Genomic DNA, 19766 nt, shown 5'->3' with positions numbered 1-19766 from the left:
CTACTGCAGATGAAGGCAGAAACACCAGACCTGAGCTACAGCCCTGCCAGTGCCTTATTTATTGAGTTTTTGTCTGGGAACCTGATAGCTGTAACACAGAGTAACTACATTCCCTTTATTTAAGGCAAACTAAACAAATTACATCTGAGCAACAAGGTAGCAGAAGCAAGAGATGGAGGAGACAAAGAAGTAGTCCAAGAATTAGAAAAGATCTATTTCTTTTTGTATCAGCACATTCTCTTGCAGACTTGGGGGAAAAAAAAAGTCCATTAGCTTTTGAGCAACCTCATTTTTCTTTGCTTTCCAAATAAACCACTGCACCTACACTTCAGGGACCTCATCAAAAACCACTCCATGGCCAAGGTTATTTTCCCATCTTCCTCACATTAATCTTCCTCACTCTCCTCTCCAGGTTTTGGTCACAGGGTCACCCCTGAGTGGTCTCCATGCCCTGATGGGCAGAGCCCTGCAGGGTCACAGGCAGCCCTGTCCCCATCCCTCAGCTGGGAGCCGCCATCCATGGGGGTCTCGGGGTCACACCCTGTGCCAGGCCCCACCCCACACCCCAACAAACCAGCCCCCATCAGCCCAAATCACAATTCCCCCCAATTTCAGTCTCTGATCTGCTCTCTCCCCCTTCACCCCCTGGCACATTCAGCACTCCCAGGATGCTGGCCCTGCTCTGCCAGTCACCAACCTGTCCAGCTATCAGTCCTGGCCCTGGAGATGTGCATTTCCATGCAGCTCCAGAGGAAACAGGGATCCCCTGGAATTCCATGCATTTATGAGCCACAGGACATCACTCGAGGTCACATCACCCTCTGAGCTTCACACCCAAAGCAGCTCCAGCCCCGTCCTGGGCATGGAGGGTGGCAGAGTCACACCTGCCCCAGCCAGGGGAAGCTCAGGGGCTGATCACTGCCTGGAAAGATGCTCAGGAACAGCAGAGCAATCACTCCTGCACGAGGCTGGCAGGGAGCAGAGCCCCAAAACTCCACCTGCCAACCCGGGCTGAGCCTCCCACCTGCAGCCAAGCAACTTTGAAGGCTGGCACGAGGGAAATCACCCAAACATCTGGCTCACACCACAGCTCAGGCTGCTTTTTGTTGTCATCAGGAGAGATCTTCCAGGTTCCTGGGAAGTGCTGATGAATGCCAGCTCCACGTGCAGCACGGAGCAGCCTCAGCACATGGGCTGCCCAGGTAAAGCTGGCACCAGACAGGCAGCTTCAAGTGCTGCCTTTTAGGCTGCTGTGATCAAATTTAATAGAGAGCGTGTTCCAGCTGGGGAAGAAATGGCTTTTTTGGATTACAAACCACTCATGTTTTTCAAATATCAATTTCCCCTGGAGAATTAAGGCTATCGTTCAAGCTGGAGCAGCAGTGGCAGCTCTGCCCCGATCCAGTGATGGGTGGGAGACACAAAAGAGAGCTTGGGCTCATTTAGGGACGTGGAAGAAGGCAGAGTCTGGGGGGAAACAGGTTAGCAATATCCTTATTAAGCACTGGGAAAAAGGAGAAAAAGGCGTTCAGCACAAAACTGAATCACTTGTCACAGCACCAGCCCCTCAGATAAGTTCCTTCCTTCAGAGGAATGGGAGAGAAGACACATGATGAGCACCTATTGCCAGCTGATTCTTAAATATTTAATACTTGGCAGCACTCCCCAGTTTAATCCTCTTTTCCCCAGTTCCTCCAACCATCTTTCAACGTTTAGTGATCCTCCAACAAGCAGCTCTGGTTCATCCCTGCACGACTCCAACACCTCCTGGAGCTGAAATCAAACTGCTCCTGTTCCAAAGCGTCAGCGAGGAGGGGAGGCTTGCCTGGGGCTGGGAACACAATCCCTGATACAGCAGAGACACCGCAAATCCACTCTCCACGTGCCTCCCATCTGTCTCCCGTGACACACAGGCAGCTCTGCAGGAAATTGGAAGTGATAATCGTTCAAATGCTCCTCTGGGAAAGAGCTTCCCTCCTGCGTTTGGGGCTCAGATGCTGGCCAGGCAGAGGTAATTACTTCTGACAAAGATGGGTCATTTGACGAGGCAGGAGCACTTCTGGGAGGAGCAGTTCAAGGAGGTTAAGCACAAGACAACAGCTGGGGCAAAGCACTGCTGGTGCCTCCCTGTTCTGGATGTTTGAAATTAATTTTGGAGTGGTTAAAGGTAATCTGATTATATTCAATTTATTGCTCCTCCACAGACCTCCTGGAGGACCTGCAGCATTTAATGTGAGGGGTCCCAACAGGCCCATTAAAGCAAACACACACGTCCTACCTGCAACTATTATCCTGCTCTGCCAGAGCCACAGGTAGCAGTTAATGAGCAGAGCTGCTAATTCACCTCAGAATTCAAAGGGGAGATGCTTCATTACAACAATGAGAAGAAGGTGCCCTTCTGCCTCTCAAACACACTTCCCAAAAGTGGCAGATGTGTTATGACAGCACAGCCTGGAACTCCTGACAGTGATTTTCCCTCAGATCTGGATGGGCTCTGCAGAACAGGCACCACGTTGGAGCTGGGGCTGTAAAACCACTCATCCCTGTCGTGGTTTTATCCACAGCCCAGCCCAGCAAACATCACCTCCCAGAAATTATCTGGCCCTTAACACCAGCCCAGGTGGGAGAGAATTCAGAGATGAAGAAACCAAACCACCCTTTGCCTGAAAATGAATAAACACATCAATTGTGCTGTTCAGCATGGGGCCTGGCCACCTGCTGAGGGCCCATGAGCTGAGCTTGGAACCCTCATAATCATCGAAGGAAGAATCTGAACACATTTTCTCTGTGAATGCAGTGGGTCAGGAGAATGCAAATGCTCCATTACCACCAGCACAAACACATTAAGCCACGCAACTCCATCACTTGGGACCATCTGTCCCTGTTCTTCCCTTTCTCTCCCATATTGTTAAAGTCACACCAACAAGACCCCAGCTGAAAGCCTCCAAATGCTCTCCAGTATGCTGCTTGACAGGATTAGATATCAAAATAATCTCAGCAAATTGGGAAAATAGTCAGGAGCAAGCAGGATGCAATTCAATGAGGCCGCACGGCGCGCTCTGCCCCGGGGGAAGCACAACGAGCCATGAAGCAGAAGGAATAAATGGTGAGGCAGCACTCTGCAAGCCATGGCCAGGCTGCAGCCCAGCAAATGCAGCTCAGACCAAGCATTTCCAGCTCAGACCAACCACTTCCAGCTCAGACCAACCATTTCCAGCTCAGACCAACGACTTCCAGCTCAGACCAACCACTTCCAGCTCAAATCAGCCATTTCCAGCTCAAATCAATGATTTCCAGTTCACACCAATGATCTCCAGCTCAGACCAATGATTTCCGGCTAAAATCAATTATTTCCAGCTCAGAGCAACGTTTTCCAGCTCAAATCAACAATTTCCAGCTCAAACCAAGGATTTCCAGCCCAAACCAATGATTCCCAGCTCAATTCATCAATTTCCAGCTCAAATCAACAATTTCCAGCTCAAATCAACGACTTCCAGCTCAGACCAATGATTTCCGGCTAAAATCAATGATTTCCAGCTCAGAGAAACGATTTCCAGCTCAAATCAACAATTTCCATCTCAAACCAAGGATTTCCATCTAAAATCAATTATTTCCAGCTCAGAGCAACATTTTCCAGCTCAAATCAACAATTTCCAGCTCAAACCAAGGATTTCCAGCCCAAACCAATGATTCCCAGCTCAATTCATCAATTTCCAGCTCAAATCAACAATTTCCAGCTCACACCAACAATTTCCAGCTCAAACCAAGACGCTGGAATGTTGGGAAAAGCAGCAAAGCCCACCCCAGGAGGAGCAATAATGTCTCTCACAAGAAAGGGCACAGAGTCTCCTTCCAGCAGCACTTGGAGATTCCAGAGGGCTCAGCAGGAGGAATGTGCCCTGCAATTAAAGCTGGGTAGGTCTGAGGCTGCTCAGCCTCCAGGGGAGAAGGCTGCAGGAAACTTGACAGGGTTTTTGAGATGCTGCAAAGAAGGAGAGGGTAAAAGCACTCAGCACATCCCCAGAGAAAGGCCAAGGAGTCACTCTGAGCTCTGCAGGAGACAGGGGTCAGGCACCAGGAGCAGCTCTAAAGCACTGAGGCAGAACTGCCTGCCAGGACCTTCCAGCCTCAGGAGGGGAAGCACTGCAAGAGCTCTGGCTGCTGCTTTCTGTGCTTTGCTGCTCCCTGGCATGAGTGGGAATTGCAGGTCTCCAAAAAGCCTCCTGAAGATGCCCTGGAGAGGCAGCAGAGTGATCCTGAAGGAAGGAAGAACTCCACGAAACGTTTCCTGATGGCTCCATCCCCTGCAAACCTTCCCCAGAGCTCCCTTAGTGACAGAGAACATCACAGCTACAATTTGGGATGTACACACAAAAGTCAGGAAATTAAAAATGCTGGTTCCCACAGCAACCAGGATGGAGCCTGCCAAGAGAGAAGGAATGTTCTAGTCTGGGCTAAAGGTGTCAATTTTAATGCCTGGAGGTGACTTCCAGCTGCCTGAAGGAGAAGTCCATGAAAGCTCTGCAGTCCTGCACGGGCAGACCTGGATCCTCAGGTGCTTTGTTCCTGAATTCCCTCTCCTCCTGGCAGACACAGCACAGACTGGAGCTTGGAATTGGAGAGGGACCAGAGCTGTAAATGTGCTGTAAACCCACCCCTCAGTGCTGGGATCCCCCACTTCAGCATTCAGAGTTTGTGCTTTCCCACCCCCAGCTCTGTGAGGAAACCACCCCAGAGCAATCCTGTGTTCAGAGGAAAGAACTGTGCAGGGAAACAGGAATAAAGGAATAAATTTGGTGTTCTTAACCCTCTGCTTGTGCCTGAGAAGTAAATTCTGGGTGTATTGAAATTAGTAGGAAACAACCTCTGCCTTTGGAACTTTCTCTTGAAATGCTTTTATTTTCCTGCACTGAACTTTTTCTTCCCTTTTTTCCCCCTTTTGGAACTGCATATAAATTGTGTTAGGGTACAGAAGTGGTGTTGGGAATAAAACATCACAAGAAGGATGAACAATTTTAGTCAGGCCAAAAAAAAAAATCCTCACTGTGTTTCACACTGATGCCTCAAGCAAAGGCTGAGGGATTTCCTTGAACCTCCAAAAAAATCCTCTCTAGAGACAGGAACAATCCTGGGAGGCTAAAAGGAAGCACTTTGTGAAAGCAGAAAGGTCTTAGAGTGACAAATGCCTGCCACAGCATTCTGAGCACACAGAGCCAGCCCCGAGCAGTGACAAATCTGAAAGCTGATGTCCTGTGGGAGGAACCTAAACCCACTGATTAAGTGAGATAAGGGACTCCTCTCCCCCAAAAAGGCAGCAGAGATGAAAAAAAAAATCAGAAACAAGCACCTGGAGAAATTAGAGAGGAAGAAATTCAGTAGCAGGACCCATTTGATATATGATCTCCTGGAGGTGAATAGAAAAATGTCAAAATCCAACACTAATCCAGATGAATATCCAATGAGATACATAATGAGGGTGGAAAGAAACCTCAGCAGCAGCACAAAATGATTTGATAAAGCAGTTAAGTTCTAAATGTGAAATCCAACACAGCAAAGCCAGGTTGGGCCCTGCTTAATCTCTTCAGGAGTTTCAGGAGTAGGAACCAAGTGAATTAAAACCAAAGTAAGTGGTTTTATTTTTTTGCTGTACAGTTTCCATCTCCTCTGAATAAACAAGGGAAAGCTAAAACACAGAGGGATAAAGGTAAGAAACCCACGAGTCTCAAGATATTTCCAACATTAAAAGGCATGACTAAAAGTGTATTTTCAAAATATTCTTAACCTGCTCTGGATTTTATGCAGTTCCTGGTAGTGCAGGGGGGGCTGTGGCTGCAAACTCCTGGAATAAAGCTGGAGCCAGAGGGGTTCAGGCTCTGCTCCCAGGAAACAGGGACAGGACAAGAAATGGCCTCAAGCTGTGCCAGGGGAGGTTTAGGTTGGATAGAGGGAAAATTTATTCCCTGAATGGGTTCTCAAGCATTGGAAGAGGCTGCTCAGGGAGGTGCTGGAGCCAGCAGCCCTGGAAGTGCTCAGGAACGTGTGGATGTGGGGTAGTGGTGAACACAGGGCTGGTGCTGGGGCAGTGCTTGGATTTAAGGCCTTTTCCCACCTTAATTCTGTGATTCTGGCAAAAACCTCATCAACAATCTGCCTGCAAGCAGTGGCCACAGCCACCTGGCCCTGAGCATTCCCAGAGCCACCTCCAGCCAGGCAGGGCAGCCAGGAGCCCCTGGGGTGGCATTTACCTCCCTAGGGAACCCCAGACTGGTGTGGGTGGGAAGGGCCCTCCAGGCCCATCCCATCCCATGGATCCCATCCCATCCCATGGATCCCATCCCATGGATCCCATCCCATCTCACCCCATCCCATCCCACCCCACATTTCCAGTGACTCCCAGGCTGTGCCCAGCTCCCTGGAGCGGGTGTCGGATGTTTGTTCAAACCAGCTGGAAGTGCCAAGCCTCCAACTCAGCTTTTGCTGTGGAGCTGCCACCAAAGCCTCCTAATCCAGAGCTGGATCTGTGAGCAGTCCAACTCCACCCACTCTCAGCTGGCTGCCTCTTAATCACACGCTCAATATCTCTGAAGATTAGACAATTATTTCCGCATAATTAGTGTCCAGAATGAGGCACAGGCAACATCCATAATGGGGTGCTTAAAGAAAATATTAAAAGGAAAGAAGGCAAAATCTTAAAGACGAGCTCACTGTGTTTTAAAATACACCCAGAGCCTGAAAAAAGGATTAAAAAATAGCTCCAGCCTGATTGTTCCCCGTGTGCTGTGCCACGGGGCTGCTCACGTGTGGCTTCCTCCTCATCTCTGCCTGTTCCTCTCTCAGCAGCCCACAGAGGCTCCACAGAACCCTCTCCACTCCCAGCTCAACGCAATTTTCTCCCTTTTTCTGCTCCCATTTGCTCTTCTAATGGCTGTTTTTCTATTTCTTGTTTTGTTTCCTTCTCCCCTCTTTTGCTGCGCGAAGCACTTCTGACAAATCCCACAGCACTCCCTGCTACTTCCAGGCCTCATTAAGCTCCAGCCTCAGCTTGGGGTCAGTGGAAAGTTCAGGAAGCTGCTGAGGAAGCTGGGATGATGAATGGGGTTGGGAGATAAGGTGGAGCTCACCCAGTTTGCTGCTGGTGCTGGGCTGGGCAGAGCCCAGCTGCCCCAGTCCGGGCTCTCCCATCGCAGCCTCTCCACCCTGCTCTCCTTCCTGACTTTATTTCTCTGCTAATTTCATCATCTAAGATGAGCCCACTCTGCCCTGCCCAGCCCCAGAGCCAGGGTTTGATGCCAAGGTGTTTGAGGAGGGCTGGAGGCCACTCTTGAGACATTGGGGTTTTTTCTGGTTAAACTTTTGGAATGAGTATTTCAAGCTGAGAAGTCAGCTGAGCCACTGTAATCAGCTTAAACCCCTGCTTAGGGGGGGTTTGGGGTCCAGCAGAGCCCTGAAGTTTGAGCCACCCCTGCCAGCAGGACCCAAGGTGAGAGGGGAGTGGGGACAGATCTCCTGAAGGATTAATTAGCTTGGGAATGATCTCAAAACAGGGAAAAAAAACCCACAACAGGGATTAATGTCAGCTCCAACAGGCACCAGACTCCAGTGAGTTTGGGATTTGGAGGACATCCTGAGTCCCTGCTTCCTGCTGCCAGGAAATAAGTTTGTTGCTGCAGATTTCACTGACATCAAAAGCCAAAGTCAGCTCAAAATGCCCTCCTGAAAATTATCCATCTGGGGAACATTACACATGAAAAAGACAAAAAAGATGATGATGCCAGGGAGCAACACAGTTCCAACAACATCTTCATTACAAGGTATTTTTCTCTTTAAAGAGCCCATGGAGCCAAGCATCCAATGTCATGTGCAATAGGCAGCAGGCATAATTCAGCATAGAAATTAAGAGAGCCATTATTATTATTATTATTATTATTATTATTATTATTATTATTATTTTAATCACATAAAAGGACTCTCCAGGGTTTTGCAATTTTGTGATCACAGGGAAAGAGTCCCAGAGACAGAAGAGAAAAGGTGCAGTAAGTGATTGCACAATTGGAGGCTCCCATTTCTCTTCTGGTAGCTGGGATGTTGCTGAATTAATATTTTCATTCAATTATCTCTGTTACATATTCACAGACCAACTCCTGTTGCTTCTAAGTGAGCTGGGTGTGTTTGCTGCCTGCTAAAACCTGGATGAAGGAAGAATCCAGGGAGATGTTTGGGATTTGTTCCCCAAATTTGTTCCCCAAATGTTCTCTCTGGGAAATGTTTGGCTCAGCTGGCCAGACTGGGGGCACTAACCCTTGCATTGGAGATTTTGGGGTCCAGCTCCTGAGCTGGCAGCCCCAGAGCTGCTGCTGTTAAAAGCTGCTGGTACAGGAGCTTGGGGGGGGGGTTTAAATCCACTGGGGATTCCTGGGATTTCCAGTGGGATCCCTGGAATCTGCATCCAGATCTGAGCCTGGCAGGTTGCAGTGCCACAGGGCAGAGAAAAAATCTGCTGGGATTTGCCAGGCAGAACAACCTCAAGGTTCTGGACCTCAGGAAAATCAGCTGGGTCCTTTCCAGAGCTTTCTCTGGATATATTCCTGCGGTCACTGCTCTTCTTCCCCAGCCATTTCATCCCTTTTTTTATCCTTAGAGCCAAACCAGCCCCATTTCCAGGCAGCTGAGGCCAGTGACCTCCTGTCCTCAAAGCAAACAGCTCCGGCCAAAGTCTGAGCCCAGCACACAAACACAGCCATGGATTTTCCAGGAATTTCTCCACCCTGGGCCTGTCACCAGGCAGTCAAACGTGGAGCAACACGAGAGCCCTGCTGCAGGACGAGGTGTAAACACCTGCTGTCCTTTCAGTGCAGCTGCTGGCAGAGCTGTGCCACCCCTCCTGCTGGCCTGGCAGGGTCCTGGCTGTGGCAGTTGTCACTTGGACTGCCATCAGCTGAAGCCACACAGCCTCACCACGCTGAAGAAATTCAGCATATGCTGAGAGGAGCAATGGCTGCAACGAGGCAATTCATGATTTCAGGCATGACATCGAGTGGGGAAAGAGGAAAAAAGGGGAGAAACCTGGTTAAGGCTTGCTATTTTTAAACTAAAATTAATAAACCAACGTGCATTTAGGTGGTGAGAAACGCCTAACAGCACAGCAGGGTTCCATATTTACTTGCTGTCACTGATTTCAGAGCAAATTGGCTCAGGGTATAAGTCAAAGAAAGATTCTCCTTCTGCCAGCACTGCACACTTCAAGAGATATCTGAAAATCAGGCTTCTCACCTTATCATTGTTAAAAGACTGTGCAATCAAAATGTAACTGACAATTCAGCTGATGCACGAGCAGAACGAGATGCCAGCTCACTCTCCCGTAGCTACAGAAGCTCTGTAAAGCTATCAGGATTTTAAAAACATTTTGTCAGAAAAATAAGTGGCTCTGACAGAGCTGGGGAGCGGGCAGAATAATAATGCAGTGCTCTGGAGCTCAGGGTGACAGGTGCATTTCAGGGGCCGTGAGACACAGAGCTGCTGCCCTCCCCAGCAGCCCAGGAGCCAAGGTCTGCAAACATCACTGAATTTAATCCCTGCAGCAGTGCTGAGGTGGTTGAGAAGGGTTAAAACAACAGCATCAGCACTGGGAGCAGAATTTGTACCTGCACATCTCCAGTCTCACCCTCAGCCTCAAGCTCAGCTGTGCCATTTTCCTTAAATGTTCCTAAACCAGCTCGTTTGGGGCCAGCTTTGACAGTGCCTGGCATCCTGCAGCTCTTCCTTGAGGAGCATCTGGGGCCGCTGGAACCTCGTGGTTTGGGGTTTGCTCCAGCAGAGATCATCCCCCAGCCTCTGTGGGGCACGGTGCCCGCTCCCATGGCACCATTTCCAGGGCAATCATGCCACATCTGAGAGCCTGAACCGTGTTTACCCCACTGGAGGGCACGGGCTGGGCTGTTCAGCGTGGCACTTCTTGTCACAAGCATCACTGATGAATAATTAATGCTGATGAAAGGAGCACAGCTTGTGGGTTTAAGGAAAGGGCTCTCAAGCTGCAGTGATTGTAAATGACAGCAATCACAGGAGTTCTGTGCAAATAAACTCTGTCCAGAAACGTGGGAGAGGCTTGATGAGAGAAACAGGAGCTGGAGAACACCAAGCACCAGCAGGAACGTGAGACCAGGTCTCCAGATCACAGTCCAGGAGAGGGGGAATGCTGGAAAACACCTGGGAAGTGGCAAGGTTGGATCTCTGGAGAGATTAATGAGGCTGGAGATCCAAGTTTTCCTACCTGGGCAGGAAAGTGAGGAGGGATGCTCTCTCCTGGCTGTCAGGAGAAGCAGGACACTCTGCAGGAGCAGAATTCAGAGTTCATTTTTATTTCCACTTGGACTAGAGGGAATATCTGATCCACAGCAGCTCCCCCCAGGCTGAGGCTGCCAAACTGAAGGCTCCAAGTGAGCAGCAGCACATCCACAACAGCAAAATGTATCACCCTTCAGGAACTTGATTGCTTCCCATGCATGCAAACACACTCAAAAATAGCCCCAAAGAGGTTCCTCCCCTCCCACATGAAAGCAGCTGCAGAGAAATCTCAGCTTAATATTGACATTTCCAGCCTGGAGAGCACCCAGTTTGCCTCCTTTCCATCTGGAGTTTGGGATAAAGAGGCACTTGATGTGGCAGGAGGGGGAATGGGCAGCAATGCTGGGCCACAGTGCCCTGTCCTTGTTTCTCAGAGTCCCTGGAGGCCAGAGGGACAGAGGGCTGCACCAGGGGATTGCCTGATGCTGCCCTCCTTTAGAGGCACAGCTAGGAGGAGGAAAAGCCTATTAAAAGGCTGAAATGTACCATGTAGCTGCTTTTCTGCAATTGTCTGCAAATCCTCGTGCTCCGAAGCATTTTTCTTGAGAGTGCTCACAGGCACACTGCAAACAAGCATAAGTACTGTCAATTGTTTTAGCATGATAAATGCATTTTAAAGCTTTCAATATTTTTGTCTGTTTACTGGCACACTCCTTGAGGAATTTTGACAAGCTTGCCAGAGTGGAAGAGCTGCAAAATGCTTCAGCTTGCTCTGAACTCCACGCAGATCCTCAAGTAAAGAACGTGGATGCTGCTGGAGGGGGTTGGAAGAGCAAAGCAAAGGCCAAACCCACCCAAATCAGTGCTCCTGGCACAGAGGGGCTGGCCAGGGGCACTGGCTGCTCACACCCAGCCTGTGACAATCCCAAACCTCCTGCCCTGAGCCTCCACCAGGGTTAATGGGGCTGCCTTGCAGCCCAGCCCTGCACAGCCAGCTGTGAGGCAGATGTGGCCTCACCACCCCCACAGCAAAGAACCTGTCCCTGCTGTCCCAGCTAAGCCTGCTCTCTGTCCCTCTGAAGCCACTTCTGACCCTCCTAAATGGTCTCTCCATCTTTCTTGTCCTCCCTTCAGGTCCTGGAAGGCCATAATCAGGTCACCCCAAACCTTCTGATGGTGTCAGAGACACCTGATGGCATTTCCACCTTCACAACTCCTTGTTGTGAAGGAGTGGGTTTAGGGCTGGGGTCCACACAAAGCAGATCTCCACAGGCTGAAAGTTCCCCTCCAGGTCCTGGAGCTGATGTGGAGAAGGACCTGGGCACCTCCAGAGTGCAAAACAGGATGGGAGTGTTCTGCAAACCTCAGTCCCACCCTCTGCACTGAGGCAATCAGCCCACGGGGGAACTCTGCTCTGCCCCGAGCTGGGTGAGAACTCCAGGAGATAATCTCTGCACAGATCCTTGGAAAGGAGCCCAGAGCCCTCTGCACAGCAGGAATTCCCCAGGGATGGGAAGGGAAAGGAAGGGCTCCTCATGAGGAGCTCAGGGAGCCAGACAGGGAAATGCTCTGACAGCAGAGCAGCAAAAAGACAATTTATATCCCCAAAAGCCAACAAATACCCCAAACCCACGACAAGTATCCCACCAGAATGAGCAGGGGAATAGCACTGAAAGTGGCTCACATAAAAAAAGGTAATCTGCTAAAGAGTGAAATTATACAAGCCAGTTAGCACAGAGTATAAAGAGCTTTTAATATTGATTCACTCAATATTTCATGGAATTCACATCTTGCTCAACAGTGGAGAAACGAGAGAGAAAATGCTCAATTTGGTCAGGTCCTGAAGCCTACAAGCCCAGACAAATAGCAGCATTGTCAGCTCTGGGCTGGCTTCATGTTTTAATAAAGACACTTTCATTTTAGCACTCTGCCAAGCACATTTGGTGCTGCCTGTGCACAGAGAGGGGACTGGGAGCTGCCTGAAGGGATGAGGCTCCCAGCCCTGGGACACCACGGATTCAAAGCCTTGCACCTCACCAACAGCAAGGGACGAGGACAAAGCTGTGACAGACACCTCCCTGCCCTGGACAGGGGAGTTCCAAAGCCCAGGAAAGTGGAATTGCAGCCAGCTGAGCCCCACTCACCGAACATGTTCCCGATGTGGCCGTTCTTGGTCAGCGGGCGCAGCTCGTTCTTCCCCAGGGCATACTGCTTGTAGTTATCCCAGGCAAACTTCATCATCTGGGAGGGGAAAAGGCAGTGAAAAGAGTCAGCAGAAGGGAGGATTTCCAACCCTGAGCTCTGGGAATCTGTGGCAGTTTCCCACTCACTGCTAAATGCGTGGTGCGTTAATTATAAAATCTTAATTCCCACTGAACACGAGGAGTGGGGCTAAATCCACAGGCTAGGTAAGTCTCCATCCAGCTCATCATTTCTGGGGAAGAACCCGGCACATCTCCCACTAAAACCCCACGTTTCACCTTGGCCCTGCAAACCACGTGGCATTTGTAGAAAGCTGTCTCCATCTCGGAATTTCCAACCTTTTTCAGAGAGCAGCAATATTTCAGAATGCTTGTTAAAATGGGCTAAGAATGTAAGGCCAAAGCTGACCTGTCCCTAAGTACAGGGAGAAACTGATCTTAGGGACTGCACAGAGGTTTTTGTTCTGCTAACTGACAGAATACATTCACAAAGACCAAATCCACGACATTTTGTTATCTCCCATCAGAACTCCGCAGTGCTTTCTTCAGAGAGCTCTGCACAGGGCCTGGGTGATTTCTGAGCAACCCCTTCCAACTCAAACAATTCCTTTTGGGATGTTTGAGCTGTCCTGCCCGGGCCCAGCACCCTGAGGGCTGCAGAACAGTGCTTGTGCAAGTTCCAACACACACACGCATCCCAGCGCAGCTTCTTCTGTCCTCCTGCCCCTCTGGGAGGAAAAATTAAACATGCAAGCGTCCTTTCTTCACCTGGGAGAGACTGGGACTTGTCAGCTTCCAAAGAGTTGGAAAAAGCTGCCTTTTCTACCCCCCCAGTCTGGCTCTGAGCAGCTCCAGCCCCAGCACTGCACTGACCTGAACATCCTTTGATTCAATCCCTGGCAAAAAAAAAGATAACAAAGGGGAAGAAGGGGCCTCAGAGAATCAGCCATGTTCTCCAACAAAGATAAGAGAATGCTGAAACGCTTCCCTCAGACCAGACTTTTGAGGGAAAATGACAGTTTAAACAAAATCCTTCCTCCACAGAGCGCTCCTGGCCGCTCTGTTTCAGGATCAGAATCATCAGGTTACCTTGGTCTGAAATTCTTCCTCTCATCTCAGCTCTTGCTCTTCCCTCCAGCTGTGTGTTTCAGAAACCCAACATCACAAGCCCCTGGCAGTATCCTCCTTAATTAGCAAAAAGCCACATCCCCAGATTCCCCCCTCCTTTTTAAACATCGAGCTTCCAAAGTAAAGTTTCCTGGAGCTGTTCAGATGGAGGAGGATAAACATTTGCTGAACTGATTGTTAACACTCAGGCTCCAACACCACCAGGAGATGGAATGCTGGACAAACAAATAAAGGCAATTTGGGGTTTAAAAACTCAGTATGGGATGAATTAGTCAGTGGAGAGCTCTGCTGAGGAAACTAAATAATGACCCAGGGAGGGGGGCAAAAACCCTCCACAAATTGCACTCAAACATGTCCCAGGCATACGACTCAGGGTGCTCACTTTATTTTTGTCAAATCTCTGTTTTTTGGTTTTTTTCCCCAGCGGCAGCAGGTTCTAAATGGGAAGCTCTCACTCTCCATGAACACAACAGGGTGAATCTTTGAGGAGCTCTGGGCAGTGCAGAGCAGTTTGATGTGTCAGAGCTTGCTCCTGAGGCTGGCAGCAGCAAGGATGCTGCTTGTCAAGGCAGCATTCCCCCAGCGAGCAGCAGGGCTCCTGCACCAGAGGAAACAGCCAGGCACCCCTGGGCTCCTCTCAACCAGAGCTGAGGAAGGGGGACCCACCCTGCTGGCACACAGGAGCCTGGACATGCACAGGATGTGCAAATCATTCTGTTTGTTCCCTAAAACTCCTATCGCTGTAATCCTGACTCAGCCTCATTTTAAGCTGAGTATGAAATTTTAATTGATTTCCTTCCCTCAACTCCTTTAACCCCTCCACTGCAGAAGGTCCAGGGGGGACCCAGCTGTGCTGGCACAGCTCCCTGGGACCCAGAGGCTGCAGACAGCCCATCCCAGGGAGGGCATGGCAAACCAGCCAGCCTTCCCTCCAGCCTCCAACAGCCACAGGGAACATCTCCTCTTTTCCTGTCTCCTCATCAAGGAGGGACAGCCTGAGGCTCCCCAAAGTGCCCCACTTCCCCCAGGGCTCCGAGTGCTGATGCCTCATCTGCCTCCTCAGCCATTTCAGCTGCCTTGCTCACACTGCTGGGAGAAGTTCCCCAGCAGAAATTTCTGTCCCAAGCTCTGCCTCTGCTGATCATCAGGGGATGGCAGTGCTGCCTCGTCGAGCTGCCAGGCTCCCTTTAGGTGAAGCACACTGTGCTGGCTGCCTTCAAACCCTGCAGATTTGGGAGGCAGGATGCAGAACGTGGCAGCTTTTCATCTCCCAGCATCCCAGAGCTTGCCTCCCTCCACTGACGGCTCCAAAAAGCAGCAACTGGAAAAGGTGAAGAGCCAAAAAAGCATCTGCACCACTCTGCCCGTTCTGGCTCCCTGCAGCTGCCTCTCCAGTCCAAATTTAGCACCTCAGCTTCCAAAGCAGCTGAGGAGGGATGCAGCAAGGTCCTGAAAGTGGGGGCTCCACATCCACAGCAGCTTCCTCTGAGCAGAGATTCCAAATTCCAGGCTGGAAGGGAAGGGATGGAGGTGCAGGAGGGAGGGGAATGTGTGTGGTGAGGTGTTCCAGGCTCATTTCTGATGAGCCACCAGGATTAGAAGTGAATATTTTATGGATTCTGGTCCTGACACATCACAATACATCAGTGTTAACATTGTGCCATTTTGCATTTGAAAAATGGCACCGGAACCACAGAAAATTATGGAAATAGATCCATAATTTCAGATTTTGTTCTCACCAGTGAGCCATCTGCCACCTAATAGACAATTATCTATTTGGGCCTGGCATTCTAAGCAATCTGGGTCTCCACTGATTTATAGCAGAGACTTCCAAATTTATAACTTCATTTGTCACATTGCTCTGTCTTTCCTTTCACCTGTAAGTCACTTGTTACTTTGGAGAGTTTCAGCTGCCCAGCCAGACAAGTCTGGATTAAAATCAACTAGAAATGACAAAACTGACCTCTGAAAACCTGCGCTATCCTTTTCACCATTTAGATCCCTCTCTTTTCCTGTGCTTTGCTCCATCCAAACCCAAAAAGGACCTGGCTTTCCAGCCCACCTGTGCTTCACAGAGGCAGCAGCAGAACAAAAAGCATTTAGAGGATGCTGTGATCCAGGTAATGAGGAAATGGGTCTCGGGATAAAAACCTGACCAAGAAAGTGTTTTCACTTTGAAGAGATGTGCAAATCTTTAGCACATTTAATAACTGAACCACTCCAAATCTCTGGGTTTATGGACTTGCAAAAAGCAGAGAGATGAGAGGGGAAGAAAAGAAGAAAAAGCTCCCCCCACCATCACTTGCCCTCCTTTTGTTAACATGGAAGATTTCCAAAGGCAGAGCATTCCCAAACAGCTATTTGATTAGTTTTATCCATCTAGACTGGGATAATTAGTAAATGCTTAAAGATGAAATCTAAATATACCAACCAATCAACCCCTTTCAAGCACTTCCAAGGAACACTACACAAAGCCATTATCTTCACAAGATAACCACTTCCGTGGCTCTTTAGCCTCCTTCCTTCAACTTCCCTTCAAACATTTCCCTAGAAAATATCAAAGAAATTTCCATTTCCAGTTAAAAAAAAAAGGAGGGCAGGGGGGTGAGTGTAATTTTAATATTTATTTCCCTATTGTATTCCTAACTTGTTTTTTCCCCACCTCTCTTCCTTTTCCTGCAGCTGGAAGCAGATTATTTGTGCTGACAGTTTCCCAAGCAGGACCAGCTCTTTCCCACTTTTAACCTCCTTGCTGCCCCACAGTAGCTCTGTGCCACTTTGGCTCTTTAAGCTGCAATAATGCCATTTATTTTCCCCTCCTGTACAAAACATGATTTGCCAGATGAAAAGAAAGAAAGAAAAAGAGGAACTGTCAGTCTTGTAGGAAGAAGTCTGCCTGAATACATTGGGATAACTCATTTCTGCTTGGAATAATGGATGCATTTTTCCCTTATCAGACTTGCATAAACCTGTATAATTCAGGATCTGCAGAAAAGGTAATGAAACAGCATCATGTTTATTTTGTGTTGCTGCCTTTAGTATTATCACATGGAGATATAAATATCCAGGCAAACAGCAGGGCAGAATGCTATAAAAAGGCTGGAATTCATTTGAAAACCTTTAATAGAAAGCTGAGCAACTTCTCAGGTTACTTCTCTGGGCCCGTGTCCCCGGTAATGCTTTTATGTAACAGCAAAATGATAACAAAAAGGCTGTGTGCTCACTCCAGTGTGTGGAGATGTTCCATTTAGGCAGACACTGATACCCAGAGCCTTCCTCTGGCTGCCTCTAAAAGCCTGGAAGTGCAGAGCAGGAGGAGCTGCAGCTCCAGGGACGTTACCAAGCAACTCCTGCAGATGGACACCAACATTGATAATCCATCCTAAAGTAATTACACTTTATAATTAAAGATTACAGGAAATCCAATAGATCCCAACAGGAACTCCAGCAATTTAAAGGCAGGCTGGCTAACCTGCGTGTGCTCCAGCAGCCATGTTCTCTCCTGCTGGAATGGAGCACTCAGGAACTGCAGAGATTTCCATTGAATGGGTCCCCAAAGGCTGCCAGCACCTTGGGATGTGGTAATCCAACATCCCTCTCTCCTCCCACTTCAAATCAAACTCATCCTTTTAACTGATGGAAAGGGGTAAAACCTGAGCCTGTCACTGCAAAGGAAAGCCAGCAGAGCACAAGCCCAACTCCAGCAGGATTTCCTCTCCACTGGTGACTGACACATCCTCTGGGCAGCTTCCACTGCTCCTCAGCTCCTCCAGCTAAAACACACTCAGCCCCTTCCTCCCACAGACTGGGCAGGGTGGAAAGATCCAGAAGGAACTGGACACAGCAATGTCCAGCGGGAACTGGACACAGCAATGTCCAGAGGGAACTGGACACAGAAATATCCAGAGGGAACTGGACACAGCAATGTCCAGAGGGAACTGGACACAGCAATGTCCAGAGGGAACTGGACACAGAAATATCCAGAGGGCACTGGACACAGAAATATCCAGAGGGCACTGGACACAGAAATGTCCAGAGGGCACTGGACACAGCAATATCCAGAGGGAACTGGACACAGAAATGTCCAGAGGGAACTGGACACAGCAATGTCCAGAGGGCACTGGACACAGCAATATCCAGAGGGAACTGGACACAGCAATGTCCAGAGGGAACTGGACACAGCAATATCCAGGGTGCACTGGACACAGCAATATCCAGGGTGCACAGCAATGTCCAGGGTGCACTGGACACTGAGCCTGAGCTCACTTGGTCCATCAGGGTGCCCAGAGCAGCTGTGGCTGCCCCTGCATCCCTGGAAATGCCCAAGGCCAGGTTGGACAGGGCTTGGAGCAGCCTGGGACAGTGGAAGGTGTCCCTGGAACGCTGGGGTTTCACCCTTTCCAGGCTGATTGGCCTCCCAGACAGCACAGGGCTGGTTGCTGTCAACAAGCAGCTCCTTCAAAAGCAGATTTCTCCAAACACACCCTTTGGAATGACCCCCAAAGCTGAGGAAAGCCTCACCTTTCTGACACCTGCCACTGCTCTGCTCAGGTTCTCCTTAAACACATGAAAAAGGCTCATTTTTCACATCTAAAGCAGAAGCCTGGGCACAGAACTCCTCCCTGGGGCTCCACTCTTCCTGGAGGATTCTCACCCAAAATTTCCATCCCTGTCAGCTCCTGCCTGCAAACACATCAGCTGAGAGCTCAGTGGGAGATGGCAGATAGAGGAATTGCTTGCTACAGGCAGCTTTATCTGGAAGTAAATGTAACAGAGCAATTCCAGCAACAGGTGAGTGGGGCTTTGCTTCAATTTCTTTCTGGCAAACTCCTGGCAGCTCCTTCTCAAAGCTGCATGGGTGGATTTTTCTGCCATCAGCTGCTACCACAGCTCACCCTCTCTTGCACAACAGCCAAAGACATCGCTCAGAAAAATGATCTCCATCACTGGAACAATGGGGGAATTCTTTAGAAAGTCAGAAGAAATCATTTTCCAGCAAGTCACAATAGAAAAAAATAAATTTTAAGCTCTCCTTGCTGTTCCCAGGCAGCCAGGTCACCGTGAGCTCTCCAGCACAGACCTGCAGAGCCAAGCACTCCCTGCCCAGCACAATCAGGGAAAAGCAGGACCAGAAGCACTGAGAGGACAGAAAAAAGCCCAGCACAGAGCAGCCCAAGGTTGTCAGTGGCAGTGGCAAGGACAGAAATAGAAGTCAAGATTCTCCCTAACTCAGTCCCTGCTAGGAAAGCTGAATGGGAGAAAACAGCTCAAACCACAATTAAACTAACACCTAATTAAATTCCTAATGCAACTAGATTTAACTGTGTCAAGAGGGGAAAAAAATAAAACCCTTCTCGGGCTATCTGAGGCACTAAACCCCAGCTGGATCCAGCTGCATCTAAATCAGGAAACATGTCAGCAAGAGCAGTTGATTTTGCAGTTAGCTCTGTAATGAGATGCTGGCCTGGAAGAGGCTGACAATGGTTTGGAGAACAAATTTGCAAGTCTAGACCAAAGCACGGGGTGATTTAGTGGAGAGACGAGGCAAACTGCAGCCTCCTCTTCCTTCGCTTCCCAGAATCAAAGCTTGGGGAAAATTCTGGTGGGAATAAAAGGAATTTGTGCTCCTGGCCACCCTGACACCTCAGCTTCGTGTTCCCTGTGAGCCCCCAGAGCTGATCAGACTCAGGATATTCCAGAGCACGGCCAGGCTGGCATGCACAGCCACACCAGCAATAAACACAATTAATATTCCTTCTGCCCTAAGCCTGTCACCACTCAGGCACTGCTGCCACTGGGTTTAGGGAGATGGCAGCAAAAGGCAATCCCTGAGCTCCAGGTTGCACCCGGCCAGGGGAGCCGACCCTGTTAAATGTGAGGGTCAAACACAATTCCTGAGCTGCTGCCAGGACAGCAGAAAGCCACCAGCACCCATCGTGTGACACTGCTGTTTGCATTTTTTCAAGCCCATTTCACTCCAGGCTGGACGGTCTGGCTTTTCTTAGTGACTACTATTGCATTCCAGCACACTCTAAGGAAAGAAAGTGGGGAAAAATTACTTCCCTAGTAATGATGCTCCTTCAAATGTCACCTCTGAGTCCCCTCCTGGGTTTTGAGCCTGCAGCACAAACCACGCAGGAAATTCCCTGAGCT

General features: G+C 49.3%; 1 protein-coding gene across 1 annotated transcript in view; it reads right to left on the bottom strand.

Moving 5' to 3' along the window:
- MAN1C1 (mannosidase alpha class 1C member 1) overlaps nt 1-19766 on the bottom strand; it is a 54609-nt gene that overhangs the window by 22268 nt on the left and 12575 nt on the right. Inside the window, 1 exon segment of the mRNA XM_039733581.1 lies at nt 12429-12525. Coding sequence (XP_039589515.1) covers nt 12429-12525 — 97 coding nt within the window.

Source organism: Passer montanus, unplaced genomic scaffold (genome assembly GCF_014805655.1).
Source record: "Passer montanus isolate IOZ18808 unplaced genomic scaffold, ASM1480565v1 scaffold89, whole genome shotgun sequence".
NCBI lineage: Eukaryota > Metazoa > Chordata > Aves > Passeriformes > Passeridae > Passer > Passer montanus.
This window is presented reverse-complemented; position numbering and strand designations above follow the sequence as displayed.